This window comes from Schistocerca americana, chromosome 2 (assembly GCF_021461395.2).
Source record: "Schistocerca americana isolate TAMUIC-IGC-003095 chromosome 2, iqSchAmer2.1, whole genome shotgun sequence".
NCBI classification, from domain to species: Eukaryota; Metazoa; Arthropoda; class Insecta; order Orthoptera; family Acrididae; genus Schistocerca; species Schistocerca americana.
Window position 1 is genome coordinate 533,028,955 of NC_060120.1, and position 15,589 is coordinate 533,044,543.

The window sequence follows — 15,589 nt, forward strand, 5'->3', positions numbered from 1 at the left end:
GCTCACCGTGTCCTGCGTAGACTCTGCTACATAACCTTGGCATAACACGTGCTGACTGTATGGGACAATATTACAACGGGAGTAACATGAAGGGCAACAAGAGTGGTACTGAGTCTCGTGTCACTGAAGAAAATTCAAAACTCATTGGATCCCTTGCTGTGCTCATAGCTTGAACTTGGTTGTTGGTGATGCGGTTAAATCATCTATAACTGCGCAACATTTTGTATAGTTCGAAGATGTGAAGCACTCGGAAGCACTCAAGTATCACGTAAACCTGACTCTGAAGCTTCTATGTGATACAAGATGGGAGGCAAGGAATGAAAATGTTCTGGTTGTAAGATCTGAGCTTGCATTAACAGAGTTAAAGAACGCGTGCAAAAATGATCCAGTGTGTTTCAGTGAAGGAACTGGACAGTTGAAATAAATTTCAAAATTTAAGTTTTCTTTGTGTGCTGTGATATGGCATAATGTCCTTTGCCATGTCAACAAGGTCAACAAAGCAGTTCAGCAAGAAGGTATGAATTTAGACGCTACAGTAAAATTAATAAAATCAACACTTCAGGTTATTGAAGAATATAGAGCCAACTGGTTTGGAAAGGCTAAGAAAGAAGCAGAGGAATTGTCTGCATGTTTAGGAAATGTTGCTGAGTTAACAGAATCCAGATTTGCAACCATTAAAAGGCAGTTTTCTTACGAAAATAAGGACGAACCCATTCCAGGGGAACAGGGCCGCTTAAGGCTAAACTACTTCTATGTTGTGGCAGACTTCGCTATTATGTCTTTGAAAGAAAGGTTTCAGCAGCTCAGTAACTGCTGTGACGTGTTTAGTGTTATTTTGACACTAAGAACCTGGCAACAAAGAAATAGCAGAGCATGTACAAATTTTGCAAAAGCTTTGAGAGACCCTGAAATGTGTTTAGGGGACACACATTCGCAGGGTCTTGCATACGAATTGGAATTGTTATTCCCTATGCTTCCACAAACTGTGAACACATGTTTAGAAATATTTCAGTAGGCTACATATTCGAAATGAACGTTCAAGACGTTTTCCCAAGTGTAACTACTGTGTTAAGAATATTTTTGTGCATGCCAGTGTCTGTCGCTTCTGTGGAAAGTAGCTTTTCCAAGTTAAAGATCATTAGAAACTATCTCAGATCTTCAATGAGCAACGAGTAGCTAAGAAGTCTTCCCATAATACGAGTGTTGTCCATAAAATAAGGTTCCCAAGAACCTGCATTCGTGAGGAATGCTATTACGCGGGATCTATTTCCCGCCCTGGCGAGTTGTCTGCGACGATCAATCTTGGCTTGTCGGCTGATAGCGACGGAGCTTCCACTGACGTCTCATGCCAGGTGCGCATTACAGTCTGTGATTCGTTTTTGCGTGCAAAAAAGGCTTCGCCAGTGGACATTTATTCCCAACTAGATGAAGTCTACGGAGAAACATGTATGAGCGTATAACGTGTGCGCAAATGGTGGAGAGAATTCAGAGACTGGCGTACAGACGTCCATAACGAACAACGTTCTCGACGGCCATCGGTTTCAGATGAGATGACGAAAGTAGAAGAAGCAATGCTGAAAGATCGAAGGGTGATGGTTCGGGAGCTCTGCGAGATGATCCGTGATGCCAGCAAGACCAGCATTGACAAAATTGTCACAGACCATTTAGTGTGTGCCAAGGCTTGTGAAAGATGGCTCCCAAGAATACTTACGGAAGACCACATACGAAAATGTGTGGAAGCAGCCCGCAAATTTCTGCAGGCTTATGCAACTGATGGCCAGGAATTCTTGGACTCTGTTGTCACTGAGGACGAGACCTGGGTCCACTAAACAACACTGGAAACAAAACAACAATCCTGCCAGTGGAAACATCCAGCATCGCTGAAGCCACAGAAGTTTAAGCAAACACTGTCCGCCGGCAAAGTGACCGCAAGCGTGTTTGGTGACAGGAAGGGGTTATTGTTGTACGAGATCCTGCCTGCCGGTAGAATAATCACTGCAGAGTGCCACTGTGAAAGTTTGGAAAACCTTCGCCGCCCGATCCAAAACAAGAGGAGAGGCATGCTCATGAAGAGAATGTGGTTCCGTCAGCATAACACTCGTGCGCACATTGCGTCACAGCCAATCTCATCAACAAATTTGGATGGGATACTTTCACACATCCGCCCTGCAGCCCATAAATAGCCCCAAGTACTTCCATCTCCTCTCTGAATTGAAGAAACGCTGGGGTGGAATGCATGGTACACCGCAAGCAAATACGATTGATCTTAAAGGCCATTAAGTCAAAAAATAGGTAAAAGTCTAAGCTTTCCATAGATGTATTATTCAATGTCAATAAACATGTTTTTTATTATGAAAAATACTGGAAACCTTATTTTATGGACAACCCTCATAGGAGGGGAAAGAAAGAGTGTAGGTTCACTCAACACAGAGAAACTGTTGAAGGTCTTTGCTGCTCAAAAAGCAAGAAAAGGGAACGTTTTTTTAAACAGTATTTTTACAATTGAAAAGGCTTTTCCCCGTTTTATTTATCGTTAGACACAATTTATTAATTTATATGCATAATTTTGCATGGCTTTAGCGGTGCATGTAAAAATTACTACCGAGTCAGCTGGGTTTCACTCACAACTGTTGTGAGCTATTACTAATGTGTGGTCACCAGTGATAAAGGATAACGAAAACAAAATTTAAGAATGCATATAAATACAATTTATTTCTACGACAGTTGTCACCAGCTGCTTGTCTTGAATGTGAAAAGTTCAACGTTTCACGCAATCTGGAAACACAACGTTGAACCAGCCGCTATTGCTTCTCAAGAAATAAAAATTGCTATGAGACATTCAGTCATTACAACCACTGCAATATCTATAGCAATCTGTGATTCCCTCAATTTATATGAAATACTGTAAGTTTTAAGTACATTTCAAAATTGCAATGTACTTCCACCAAGAAAATGTAGTGTAATTAATCGTGTAATGATTCTTAACAATACTATTCTTTCAATCATCTTATTGTTTTTATAGCTATGTTGCCACTATTCAACATATATCAACTGTTGTTTTCCAAATCACAGCAGGTATAAACTTGTAAGTAGTCTATCAAACCTGACTTATCCTATATCGTTTGCACACACTATGTACTTAATCGTGATTTACAGGATGAATAAAGAAATGAAAATACAAACGAACTTTAATTTTCAATTTTCCTCGAGCTTTCAGACTTTGAAATTGAGTACCCACATCTGATCGGTTCTTGGTATGGCAGTCCACTGCGTTCAGACCTGATGTATAATACCGCTAGCTATACTGCATGTATATATGAAACTTGCTGATGAATTATTAAAGTTAAAACGCCAAAATTTCTAGCAGGTTGCACATACACCTGACTCTCTGCTGTTTCAACTGCAGCTTTCATTACTAATATTGTTACTAGGAGTGGGGAGCTCACAAAACCGCGCTATCTATAAACTCCTCTAACAGCTGGAAAGCTTTCCCTGTCTCAATGGCGAAAACTCTGCACCTTACTATCCACTCCCGTTCTGATGTATAATACTGCTAGCTATACTGCATTCTCATATGAACCTAGCTGACAAATTGTTAATGTCAAAAACAAAAATTTCTAGCAGGCTGCATATACACCTGACCCTCTGCTACTTCAGCTGCAACTTTTAACATTAATGTTGTTGCTGAGAGACGGGAGCTCACAAAACCACACTATCTATAAACTTCTCTAACTATTGGAAAGCTTTCCCCTGTCTCAGTGGCAAAAACTCTGCATCCTACTAGCCACATCTATGTAATAATGACTCTTTGGCTGATGATGTTTGCGCAGCTAATCACAGTGCACTTTGCCCCCTCTCTCTATGATATTTTTTGATACCTTATTCCTTTTGCCCAACAGTCAATGGACACATCAGTACTTTTGCCCAACTTTTACTCTTGATTCCAGTACCTGATCAACATCCCACAAGCAGAATTTAACACTCCAAATACAGCAAAATATGTAAGTCACATACATCATGAAAAATGAAACATCTCTTCTGATGACTCATATCAACCATAAATACTTGAAAGAATGCCCACATTCCTTACTAGCAATCCTTGCCACTTTCCCTAATGTTATTCTCCCAACAACACTTTCCTGAGTTCTAGAAAACTTTCTGAATTCTCCTTTATCTCAAATCTAACTAACCTGTCAGAGAAATCTACTCATATCAATCCATTGGCCTCATCTCAGTGTTTGGCAGCGTCTTTGAATTGATCCACTCACAACACATCCATAAACATCTGAACAAGTATCTACCACGTACTATTAAACATGTGGCTTCGATCTCAACTTCTCCTCTGATGATCAGCTCCTGTACCTCACCTGTCTGCTATTTCATGTGTGTACTAACTACAAATCTTCCATTTTTGTATGAAATTACCTTGAAAAAGCCTGTAACTCAGTATACACTGAGATTACAAAGGTCATGGGATACCTCCTAATATTGTATTGGTCCCCATTTTACCCGGCATAGTGCAGAAACTTGACATGACATGGACTCGACAGATCATTGGAAGTACCCTCCAGAAATATTGAGGCATGCTGCCTCCACAGCCGTCCATAATTTCAAAAGTGTTACCAGTGCAGGATTCTGTACATGAAGTGACCTCTCGATTATGTACCATAAATGTTTGATGGGACTCATGTTGGGCAATCTGGATGGCCAAATCATTCGCTTGAATTGCCCAGAATGTTCTTCAAACCAATTGCAAACAATTGTAGCCTGTGATATGGTGCATTATCATCCATAAAAATTCTGTTGTTGTTTGGGAACATGAAATCCATTAATGGCTGCAGTGGTAGCTGAAAATAGTCATTTCCAGTCAATGATCAGCTCATTTGGACCAGAGGACACAGTCCATTCCGTGTAAACATAGCCCACACCATTAAGGAGCCCCTACCAGGTTGCTCAGTGTGTTGTTGACAACATTTGTACATGGCTTTATGGAATCTGTGCCACGCTCAAATGGCAACCATCAGCTCTTACCAACTTGAATCATGACTAGTCTGATCAGATCACTGTTTTCTCAACATCTAGGGTCCAATTGATATGGTCACAAGCCCAGAAGAGGTGCTGCAGGTGATGATATGCTGTTAGCAAAGGCATTCGCATTGGTTATCTGCTGCCATAGCCCATTAATGACAAATTTCACTGCACTATCCTAATGAATGTGTTTGTAATACATTCCACATTGATTTCTGTGGTCATTTCATGTAGTGTTACCACTCTCAACTCTACACAAACACTACTGCCCTCGGCCATTAAGTGTAGGCCGTTGGCCACTGTATTGCCCATGGTGAGAGGTAATCCTGAAATTTTGTATTCTCAGCACTCTCTTGACACTGCAGATCTTGGAATATTGAATTCCCTAACACTTTCTGCAATGGACTGTCCCATGTGTCTAGCTCCACTATCATTCCATGTTCACAGTCTGTTAATTTCCATTGTACAGCCACAATCATCTTGGGAAGCTTTTCACATGAATCACCTGCATACAAATGACAGCTCTGCCAATGCACAGCTCTTTTATTCCTTGTATACGCAATACCACCTCCATGTGTATATGTGCACATTGCTATTCCATTGAGGATGAGAGGGAAAATAGCAGGGGAGATCTTTCTGTGGACTAGGTCTGAGGGATAGAGCTTGTCTGTGAAGGCTTTGGTCTGGGGGATAGCGCTTGGCTGTGAAGGCATTTGTGAGACATTCAGCTTACTGAGCAGAGGACTTTTGTCACTGCAGATACACTGCCCCCCAGGTGGGTTAGGTCGAGGATCAAAATTTCGTGTGGCATGAGCAGGTGTGGAAACCAAACAATGTAGAAAATAAAGCAGTAAAGTATGTCAGAATGAGGGATGAAGTGGAATCAATAGGAATAAATATAATTATAACTAACGGAGGAAAGGATCTGGGGCATTAGAAGCTGCATCAACAATCTGTGCCATCGGAAAGTGTGTGTTATGTGCGGATGATCGTTGAGACAGTACAGCTCGCAAGTGGATGCAGTTTAGAAGGCAGTGAATAAACACAGGAAAGCAGAGAAAGAAGAGACACTGAGGAGAGTAATGCTGCTATAGAGAAGAGTAACAAAGGAAAACATCACAGGGTTGTAGGATGGAAGAAAGCTGTTTGGCAAATCATAAATGGAAACTCCAGGTAGAAATATCAACAATGTAGGAAAAGACAGATTGCTTATTCTATGTTCCTTGACAGAGTGCTGCTTACCGTAAAGAGGACACGTCACCTTGCAGACAGGCGCGATTAAAAGACACATACTTAAAACTTTTGGTCACAGTCTTCATCAGTAAAAGAGAGACACACATTCAAACACACAAGCAAGCACATCTCACACACACCTTTAGTAGTGAAGCAATTAGTACATGAAAGGAGTTGTCTCTTAAGCCAACAGAATTAACTGTGGTAAAAACCACTTCCTAACTTTTTTATGTTATAGTCGCTAGTAAATGAGAAAATTGTGTTAGCTGACAATAAATGTAGCTACTATAAACTCCTCTTGAAAGGTGAAGGTAGATGGTAATGCGATATGTTAGTTGACTATAAAAGTAAATCACAAAGATTGATTTGCTATGACATAAATTATTATCCACAACAGTTCTAACTCACAAGAATTTTCAAAAATACACTTTTGTAAATGTCTGGAAATTCTCAAAAGCAAACTGATTTCTCATGCAAATTGTACAATGAAGTCAGAGCACAATTGTTTATGAACATGGGTAGGCCAACTGTTGTCAAAATTTTCTAAATGAGAATTGAATTGAATTGAATTTTATTTGATCCTGTAAGATTACATTGTGTACAGTAAATGTACGTGTAATATAGGACATGTCAAAGTATTAACATTCTTAATCACTTATTTTTCTACACCTTTAGCTTACATTTTTACATCACTGATAATGAGTAACAATATATACAAATTTAATGGCATAAGTATTCTGCAACTCTGTAAAACTCTTTTTCAATGAGATAGTCTTTAAGTTTCTTTGGAAAGTCATTGTGAAGTACACTATCTTGCAGGGTTTTGGGCAGACTTCTTAATAGTCTGATACCAGAGTACTGGGATCCTTTTTCTAGCATTGCCAGTCGGTGGGGTTTGCTCCGTACTTCATTCTTCTTTCTTGTATTGTGGGTGTGTACACTAGCATTTGTAATCCAGTCCTCACTACCTTTTGTAATGTACATTATTGTTTTGTATATATACAATGATGAAAAAGTTAAGATACCTAAATTCTTGAAACAGTTTCTGCATGTTTCAGAGGTCTTTCTTCTTAAAATGGTCCTAATTGCTTTTTTTTGTAATGTGAACACTCATTTTGTCTCTTGTTTGTTTGAGTTTCCCCACACAGTCACTCCATACTGTAAGTATGGTTCGAAAAGTCCATGATACACTGTACACAGAAGGTTCTTGTCTGAATACTGTGATAGCTGCATCATTAAGAATATGACAGAGCTCAGTTTCTTACAGACATTATTAATATGTTTTTTCCATTTCAGTTCATTATCCACAAGAATACCTAAGAATCTAGCAGATTCTACTTCTTCCAGCCTCGTTCCATCAACCTCTAAATCCATGTCTACAGCCTTTTCCTTGTTTTTAAACACTGCATACATAGTCTTTTTTAGATTTATAACCAGTTCATTTTCCAACAGCCATTGAGCTGTGACATTTGCAGATATGTTTGCTCTTCTCTCAAGCTGTTCCATATTTTGGTCACTATTTAGTATTGTCATGTCATCAGCATACAATATTTTCTTTTCTTCCTCCTCAACACCTATATCATTAACAAATACATTAAATAACAATGGCCCCATTACCGAACCCTGCGGCACTCCATATTTGATGGATTTGGTTTCTGATTGGTACGAGTTTCCTAATGATACATACTGCTTGCGGTTGCACAAGTATGATTTTATCCATTCACCTGGTTGCCCCCGAATGCCATAGTTGCTTAATTTTTGTATCAGCATTTCATGGTTAATGGTGCCAAATGCCTTTGAAAGATCCAGAAACATTCCAGAGACAACCTTTTTCTCATCTAAGGACTGTAAAATGTATTCTGTTAGACTGACAATTGCTGATTCTGTAGATTTACCCTTTCTGAAACCATGTTGTGAGGTCATGAGAATGTTATGTTTGTCCAAATAGTTAACTAATCTGGTATACATAAGCATTTCTACGATTTTTGAGAAACCTGATATCAGTGAAACTGGTCTGTAGTTGTTGGGATCATCCTTACACCCTTTCTTGTACACTGGCACTACCTTCGTTATCTTCAGTTTTTCTGGAAAAATTGCATCTCTGAAAGAACAGTTTGCTATGTTCAGCAGTGGTGTTATTATCTCCTCACATACCAGCTTTATTACATGATTTGATATTTCATCATCACCAGCTGATTTGTTGGACTTCAGTTTCTGTATAGTTTTCCGCAATTCATCTTCCATGACTGGTCTTAAGAACATAGTACTGCATGATCTTTTTGGTACCTTAATACCCTTCTGTTTTTTACTATTTCTTTCCAATTTCAGGTTTTCTACTACACTGATATAGTTATTATTCAGTATGTTTGCTATTTCCATACCATCTGTGACCACTGTGTTGTCTACTTTAATTGACCTAATACCTTCTTCTTTGTTTGACCCATCTTTTTCCTTTCTTTCAGCATTGATTGCATTCCAAGCTGCCTTTGCCTTGTTTTTTGAGTTCGCTATAGTGGTGTCAATTGCTCTTGCTTTCGCTTCTCTTATTGTTTTTCTATACTTCTTTTTTAACATTTTATAGTTTTCAGCTTCGCCCATCCGTCTCACGTCCTGAAGCTTCCTTCGCTGTTCTAGTATTTCACTGGTAATCCACTGTGTTTGATCTTGCTGCCTTTCTTGTCTCTTTACTTTGGGAAATGCTACATTAAAATGGTACTTAATTGTTGAAATAAATGCATCATATTTTTCATTTACACTCTGGGTCTGTAGGGTTTCATTCCAGGTTTCCTTCCTTAACATTGTTCTAAAGATGTTGATATTTTGTTCACTGATGATCCTAATTTCTTTGGTTGTTTGTTTTGGTTCTGATACTGTGTCATTACTTCTGCAAAAGCTGATTAGTTGTCCATGATGATCAGATATTTCTGTCTGAACTACATGTGACTCATAGTTACACATATTAGTAATTATGTTGTCAATAATTGTCTCACTTTGTGAAGTCACTCTTGTTGGTGCAGTTATTGTCACTTTCATGTTATGCTGTATTAACAATTCTTCAAAATCCTGTCTTATTTTTGTGTCTTTTCCCATGTCAATGTTGAAGTCTCCACATATAATAAGATTTCTCTTCATATTCATTCTCAATAAGCTAGCAACTTTTTTTAGAAAGATGCTAATATTGCCACATGGTGACCTGTACACACAAAACACTCTAAAATCCTCTGCCACTATACCAGTAACTTCAAAGTCTTTTTCTCTAGCTATGGGAAATGTAGCAGCTTCACTGTTTACATTCTTTGATAGAGTACCTGTTTTAATATATATACAAATGCCACCACCCTTATATTTAGATCTGCAGAAGTAACTAGCTAGTTTGTAGTCCTTTATTGCCACATTATGTATTTTACTTATGCATAATATGTCTGGTCTTACTTCACTCAGGTGTACATCTGCTTCTAATTTTTTGTTACCAAAGTATTGAATATTTTGATGACGTACTTTTATGTAATTTTTCTTTTGTTGGTTTACATGTTGTGAGCTGTATTCTGGGGCAAATTCTTTAGTATCGTCTTTTTTTGTATGGTGCTTATACTTTTCTTTTCCAGCTGGAGTGTATGATTTTTCACCCCCTTCAGGCCATATTAGTTTCCCTTGCATCTAATGATTTTGCAGACATCTGCAAACATTCTGATGACCGTTACAGACCCCAGTCTATTTAAATGCAAGCCATCCTTCGCTAGTGAGTTTTCACATAGGAATTTGTTTGGGTCTATAAAAATTGCCCCAAGACGATCACATTGTTCTTTAAGAGCACAGTTTATTTTGGCAATATATTTTTCACTCACCGACCTTCTGTTTATGATTCCGCTAAGTATCAGACGAGGCCCTGCATACATATTTCTTGCAGAACAAATCATGTTTCTTGTTTCGCTTGCCATTTCTTCCTCACTGCTGCTCCTTAACGAATTCGTTCCAACATGTATAAACACCTCATTATAGATATGTCTGGTTTCAGAATCTGGTTCTGTAGTATCTTGTCTTGCATTTACGATATTTTTAAAATGTTTACCGAGTTGATGCATTCTAATACCAGGTCGTACGTCGATCTTGCAATTGGGGACAGCGATATTCTTCAGCAGTGAATCGCCAATTATTAAAAAGTCATTTTCCTTTTGTTGCGTATCTGTTGCCTTGTTTTTCCTTTTGCTGTATGTCACCACCTTCCACTTATATTTATCTTCCGGTTTTTGGCGTACTGAGTTTACCAAGACATCAACGGGAACACTTGAAATGTTGTTTTTAAAGTACGATCGGTCATTCGTATTTTCGCGATCTTCTTGCTTTTACACACACAGGACTTCTTTTCTTGTATTAATGTATCGTTTTCTTTCTCGATGGTTGAAAGTTCAGTTTTTAATGCCTCAATGTCACTTCGTAGTAACTTTATAATTTCGTTTTTTGTATCAACTGCACTTACAAGATCGGCCGTTTTGTCATGTAAACAACCATGACATGTACACGGAAAATCATTGCTGACAAACTTTAGATTTACAATTTAAGTTTGGGCCTAGGCCTACAATTGATGATAACACGAGGGTCACTCCAAAAGAAATGCACACTATTTTTGTAAAAATACAGTTTTCATTCTGCATGTGTGAAAGTTTTACATTGTGCAGATACATCCTTCCCACTTGTTTTCAAACTTAGTTCAACCTGTTCCCGTGAGTGGTGCTGTCACAGCATGTCTTCAAGATGGCTGCTACACTTGATGTTCGTCAGAAGCAACGTGCTGTCATAGAATTCCTGTGCTGTGAAAATGAGACAGTGGGAAACATCCACAAGAGGTTGAAAAAGGTGTATGGAGATGCTGCTGTTAATCACAGTACAATTATTCGGTGGGCAAGTAGGTTACGTGATGAAAGCAGCAATACTGAGAATTGTCCTTGCGGTGGTAGGCCTCGTACTGCACACACTCCAGACAATGTGCTGAGAGTTAACAAATTGGTGACTGCTGACAGACGCATCACAGTGAACGAATTGTCACGATATTTTGGGATAGGGGAAGGAAGTTTTTGCAGAATACTGAAAATGTTGTTGTTAAAGAAGGTTTGTGCCAGGTGGGTTCCAAGGATGTTGACAGTGGCTCACAAAGAAACAAGAAAATTGTATGCAATGAGCTTTTGGAACAGTACAAGAATGGTGGAGATGAATTTCATGGAAGAATCGTGATAGGTGATGAAACATGGCTCCATCATTTTTCACAGAGACAAAGAGGCAGTCAATGGAGTGGCATCATGCAAATTCACCCAAGAAAAAAAAATTTAAAACCACACCTTCTGCAGGAAAGTTATGGCTACAGTGTTTTTCAATTCCGAAGGACTCTTGCTTGTGGGCCTCATGCCAAGTATTCTAATGCATATGTGATGACACTGAAGAAACTTCAAGCTCAACTGAGTCGTGTTCAACAACATAGGCAAAATCAGGATGTTTTGCTGTTGCACGACAATGCACGGCCACATGTCAGTCAAAAAACCATGGGAGCGATCACAAAACTCAGATGGACAACACTGAAACACCCACCTTACAGTCCTGACCTGACTATCATCTCTTTGGGAAACTGAAAAACTCTCTTCGTGGAACAAGGTTTGAAGATGAAGACTCCCTTGTGCACACTGCCAAACAGTGGCTCCAACAGGTTGGTCCAGAATTTTACTGTGCGGGTATACAAGCACTGGTTCCAAGATGGCATAAGGCAGTTGAGAGGGATGGAAATTATGTGGAGAAATGAAAATATTGTTCCTAAAGCATGTATCTACACACTGTAAAACTTTCAAACATGTAGAATAAAAGATGGATTTTTTTAAAAATAGTGTGCATGTCTTTTGGAGTGACCCTCATAGTATCAGTGTGAGTTTATTGTGGCATTTACAAATGTTCAAAGTTTTGCAATATATCACAATACAAATTTGCATTGACACAATCAATGAGAGGTGATGCAAAACCGATCTGAACAGGAAAATATTTGAATCTAGAATTCGGCATACAAATACGGCACATGCACTTGCATACAAAATATAATTCGGAAGTCAGCTTTCATACATATGATAAATAAATGTGCAAATTGCATGGAGTTTTAGTCATAATGTGTGAGCATAAAACTTATGCCAAACCTCTGGGAACGGTTGATGTCAGCACACATTTCCTGACAGCTTTAATCATTCTGTAGTAACACTCATCTATAATACTGCAGATGGGAAATCAGCTTTGATTACAGGTCTATTTCACTCCTTCCAGCCTTTTCAAACTTTTTTGAGAACGTGGTGCATGTTAGAATATTGTCTCATTTTTCAGAGCAGAAATTGTTAATTACCTCTCTACTGGTATTCATAAAAGTTTCCTCATGTAGGCAACTATCTCTCAACTAGACAAGAGCTGATGAGACAAAATTATTATGATCACTGCCCACAATGAGATTGCTTGCTATCTGATGATGTTTTTGGCATGTGTTGCAGTAAGGAAAGTATATAAACAAAGCAGTGATGAATGGAGACTCATTCTAGTGATGATACAGGTCATAAATGAAATCCACTAAGATAAATGAATTTGACAAGGGGCAGATTGTTATGAGCTGGTACCTGGTAATGAACATCTTATAAACAGTGAATCTGGTTAAATGTTCTCATGCTACTATCGTGAGTATCTATGGAAGGTAGATGAAGGACGTTGGAAACATTGAAGTCAAAGGCATGAACACTATTTATATCTGGATAGGCAGCAATCTGTAACAGACCTGATGACAGTACAATGCTAGTGATGGCACAAGTGTTTCAAAGCACACCTTTGGCATGTGTAATCCCATGTTGATCCCATAACTGAAGTGTGCATGGGATCACAGAGATTGGACAATGGATCAGTGAAAACATGGTGCCTGGTTGGATGAATCACATTTGTTGTTACACCAGGTTGATTGTCATACACCATTATCCAGTGGAGTGGCTGCTTGAAACATGCACCACACCACAGACACATGCTGGTGGAGGCGGTATTATGCTGTGGGGGACATTTGTCTGGGGCCCTTGTGAGCTGTGGTAGTAATCAAAGGCACCATGACAGCTGTGGATTACATAAACACTGTTGCAGAGCACCAGCATTCCTTCATGCTTGATGTCTTCCCTGAAGATGAAGGCATTTTCCACCAAGATAACTGTCTGCATGGTAAGGCCAGAATCATGTTACAGTGGTTTGAGGGTATGACAGTGAATCTCCATGCCCACAATCCACTGTTATTTATGAAAATTGCATGACCTGCGTAGACATCCTGTGCTACATGGTGCCAGCTGGTCATAATGGTTTGTCTCATTGCTGTAACACTGTTGGAATATTCTGTTTCATGCTTGTGATTGTGTTGACCACAAATTCTTCTTGCCCAGCTCAAATGTTGTTGCATGAATGACAACCCTCTTTCATGGACGAGTCTCACCTTCATAACAAAAAGCAGAGAGTCACATTGACAGACTTAAATGAGGGAACATAAAGTGTTGGATTTTATCAGGATTGATACAGGATCTGCTCTTGTTGTTAACCTATGTAAATGGTCTTCCAGTGATTTTAAATAATGATCCAAAAAATTGTAATCTCTGCTGATGATGTAAGCATACTAATCAAGGTTCTGAACTCAAGCTCATCTTACGAAGCTCAGATGATTGCCGAACAGGCTTGTAAAAGGTTCACAGCAAACAGTTTGTCTTAATCTCATACATACTCATATGATGTGATTTCAGACCAGCAAAATTATATGTTAGCACTAGAAGTACATATTAATACTCTTGCACTAAATGAAATACTACATAAAATTCCTTCACGTTCACCTAGATGACAAAAGAAAATTTTAATTACTTCGAATAAGCTGTTTATTCACTTGTAGTTATCTCTACTTAGTAAGATAATTTAATCGTTGTATCTTATTTACATTCTGTCTGTATCTCAGATATGTATTCTGCTATGTGAAGTATGTACCACAAAATTTTAATTACTTGCAATAAGCTGTTTATTCACTTGTAGGTATTTCTACTTAGTAAGATAATTTAACTATTGTATGTTATTCATATTCTGACTGCATCTCTTATATATATTCAGCTGTGTGTAGTATGTACCACCACTGTAATCTCTCATCACACACCACCTTTTTATATTTTGTCTACAAATCCTATATTTATTCTGCTATGTGAGTTATGTACCATTACCATCATCTCTCATCATACACCGTCTCAACATAATTTTCAAATTGACTTGTCCCATATCGTGATGTGCTTTACTGTACAAATTGTATGATATACAGGACCAATACTAATAAATAAATAAAAATAAATAAATAAATAAATAAAAGTAAAAATGGAGTTAACACAGAGAGAAACTAATCATGAGGCCCTATGTAGAATGTTTTGCTCTTCGAGACTCCCTGTCATATTATGGAATTATCTTCTAGAGCAGTACACCAGAAGCAAGTAAAGTGCTTATTCATAATAAATGGGAAGTATGACTATTGTGGAAAGTAAATAGCTGCACATTATAGGTCTCTTTAAGGACCTTGGAATATTTGCACTCCACTCATTTCCCAGTGCATTTACTCCTTAATAGTGTTTCTTACTGATCTTGAAAACAAGTTTCAGGTGTATCACAATACAGAACATAAAAAATTCTTAATTGTTACCTTCTTGTATACAGTGAGAGTGGAGTTATGTACTTTGATGAAAAAGTATTCCTCAAGCTCCCATCTAGCAGGAATCAAAAAACTGGGAATGCCAATCAGTTCAAAGGAAACTGCCTTGAGAAACAAGGAAAAAATTCGTTTCATTTTGTTGATATAATGTTTCACCAACAACCTACAGTGTGTATTGTAAATTGAAGTGTGTTGTTCTTTGTTAATACAGGAGCACAGGTTGTATCGAATCAGCCCATGTTTCTCAGAAGATTTTGCTGCCAGATTACAAAGAAGCACATAGTGATGGGCCGTACACCAAAAAGTATTGGGATAATTTCAGAGAAATTCATCTCAAGAAACTGAAAGCAGAAAACATCACATTACATGTAGAGGTTCAGAAGGGCCTCTTTTTGGACACACCACACTATCTTCAACCACTTATTACAAATACAACATTTAAAAGATTAGTTTTAATAAATACAAACTTAACCAACTTTGCAATGAGTGAACAGCAGAAGATGGAAGAATTAAAATTAGTGGGCTCAGAACTTAGCACTGATGAAGCAGGTATGTGTTATTTGCTATTAGTAATACAAGAGTGATTCAGAAAGTAATGTAACTAGATTA

At 38.3% G+C, this 15,589-nt stretch overlaps 1 protein-coding gene across 1 annotated transcript in view; it reads left to right on the plus strand.

Annotated features, from left to right (window-relative positions):
* Positions 1–15,589, plus strand: part of LOC124594752 (toll-like receptor 2 type-2) — a 173,830-nt gene that overhangs the window by 116,232 nt on the left and 42,009 nt on the right. The window contains exon 4 of the mRNA XM_047133136.1: positions 15,192–15,529. Within this exon, the coding sequence (XP_046989092.1) occupies positions 15,192–15,529 (338 nt within the window). The remainder of the gene's footprint in view (positions 1–15,191; positions 15,530–15,589) is intronic.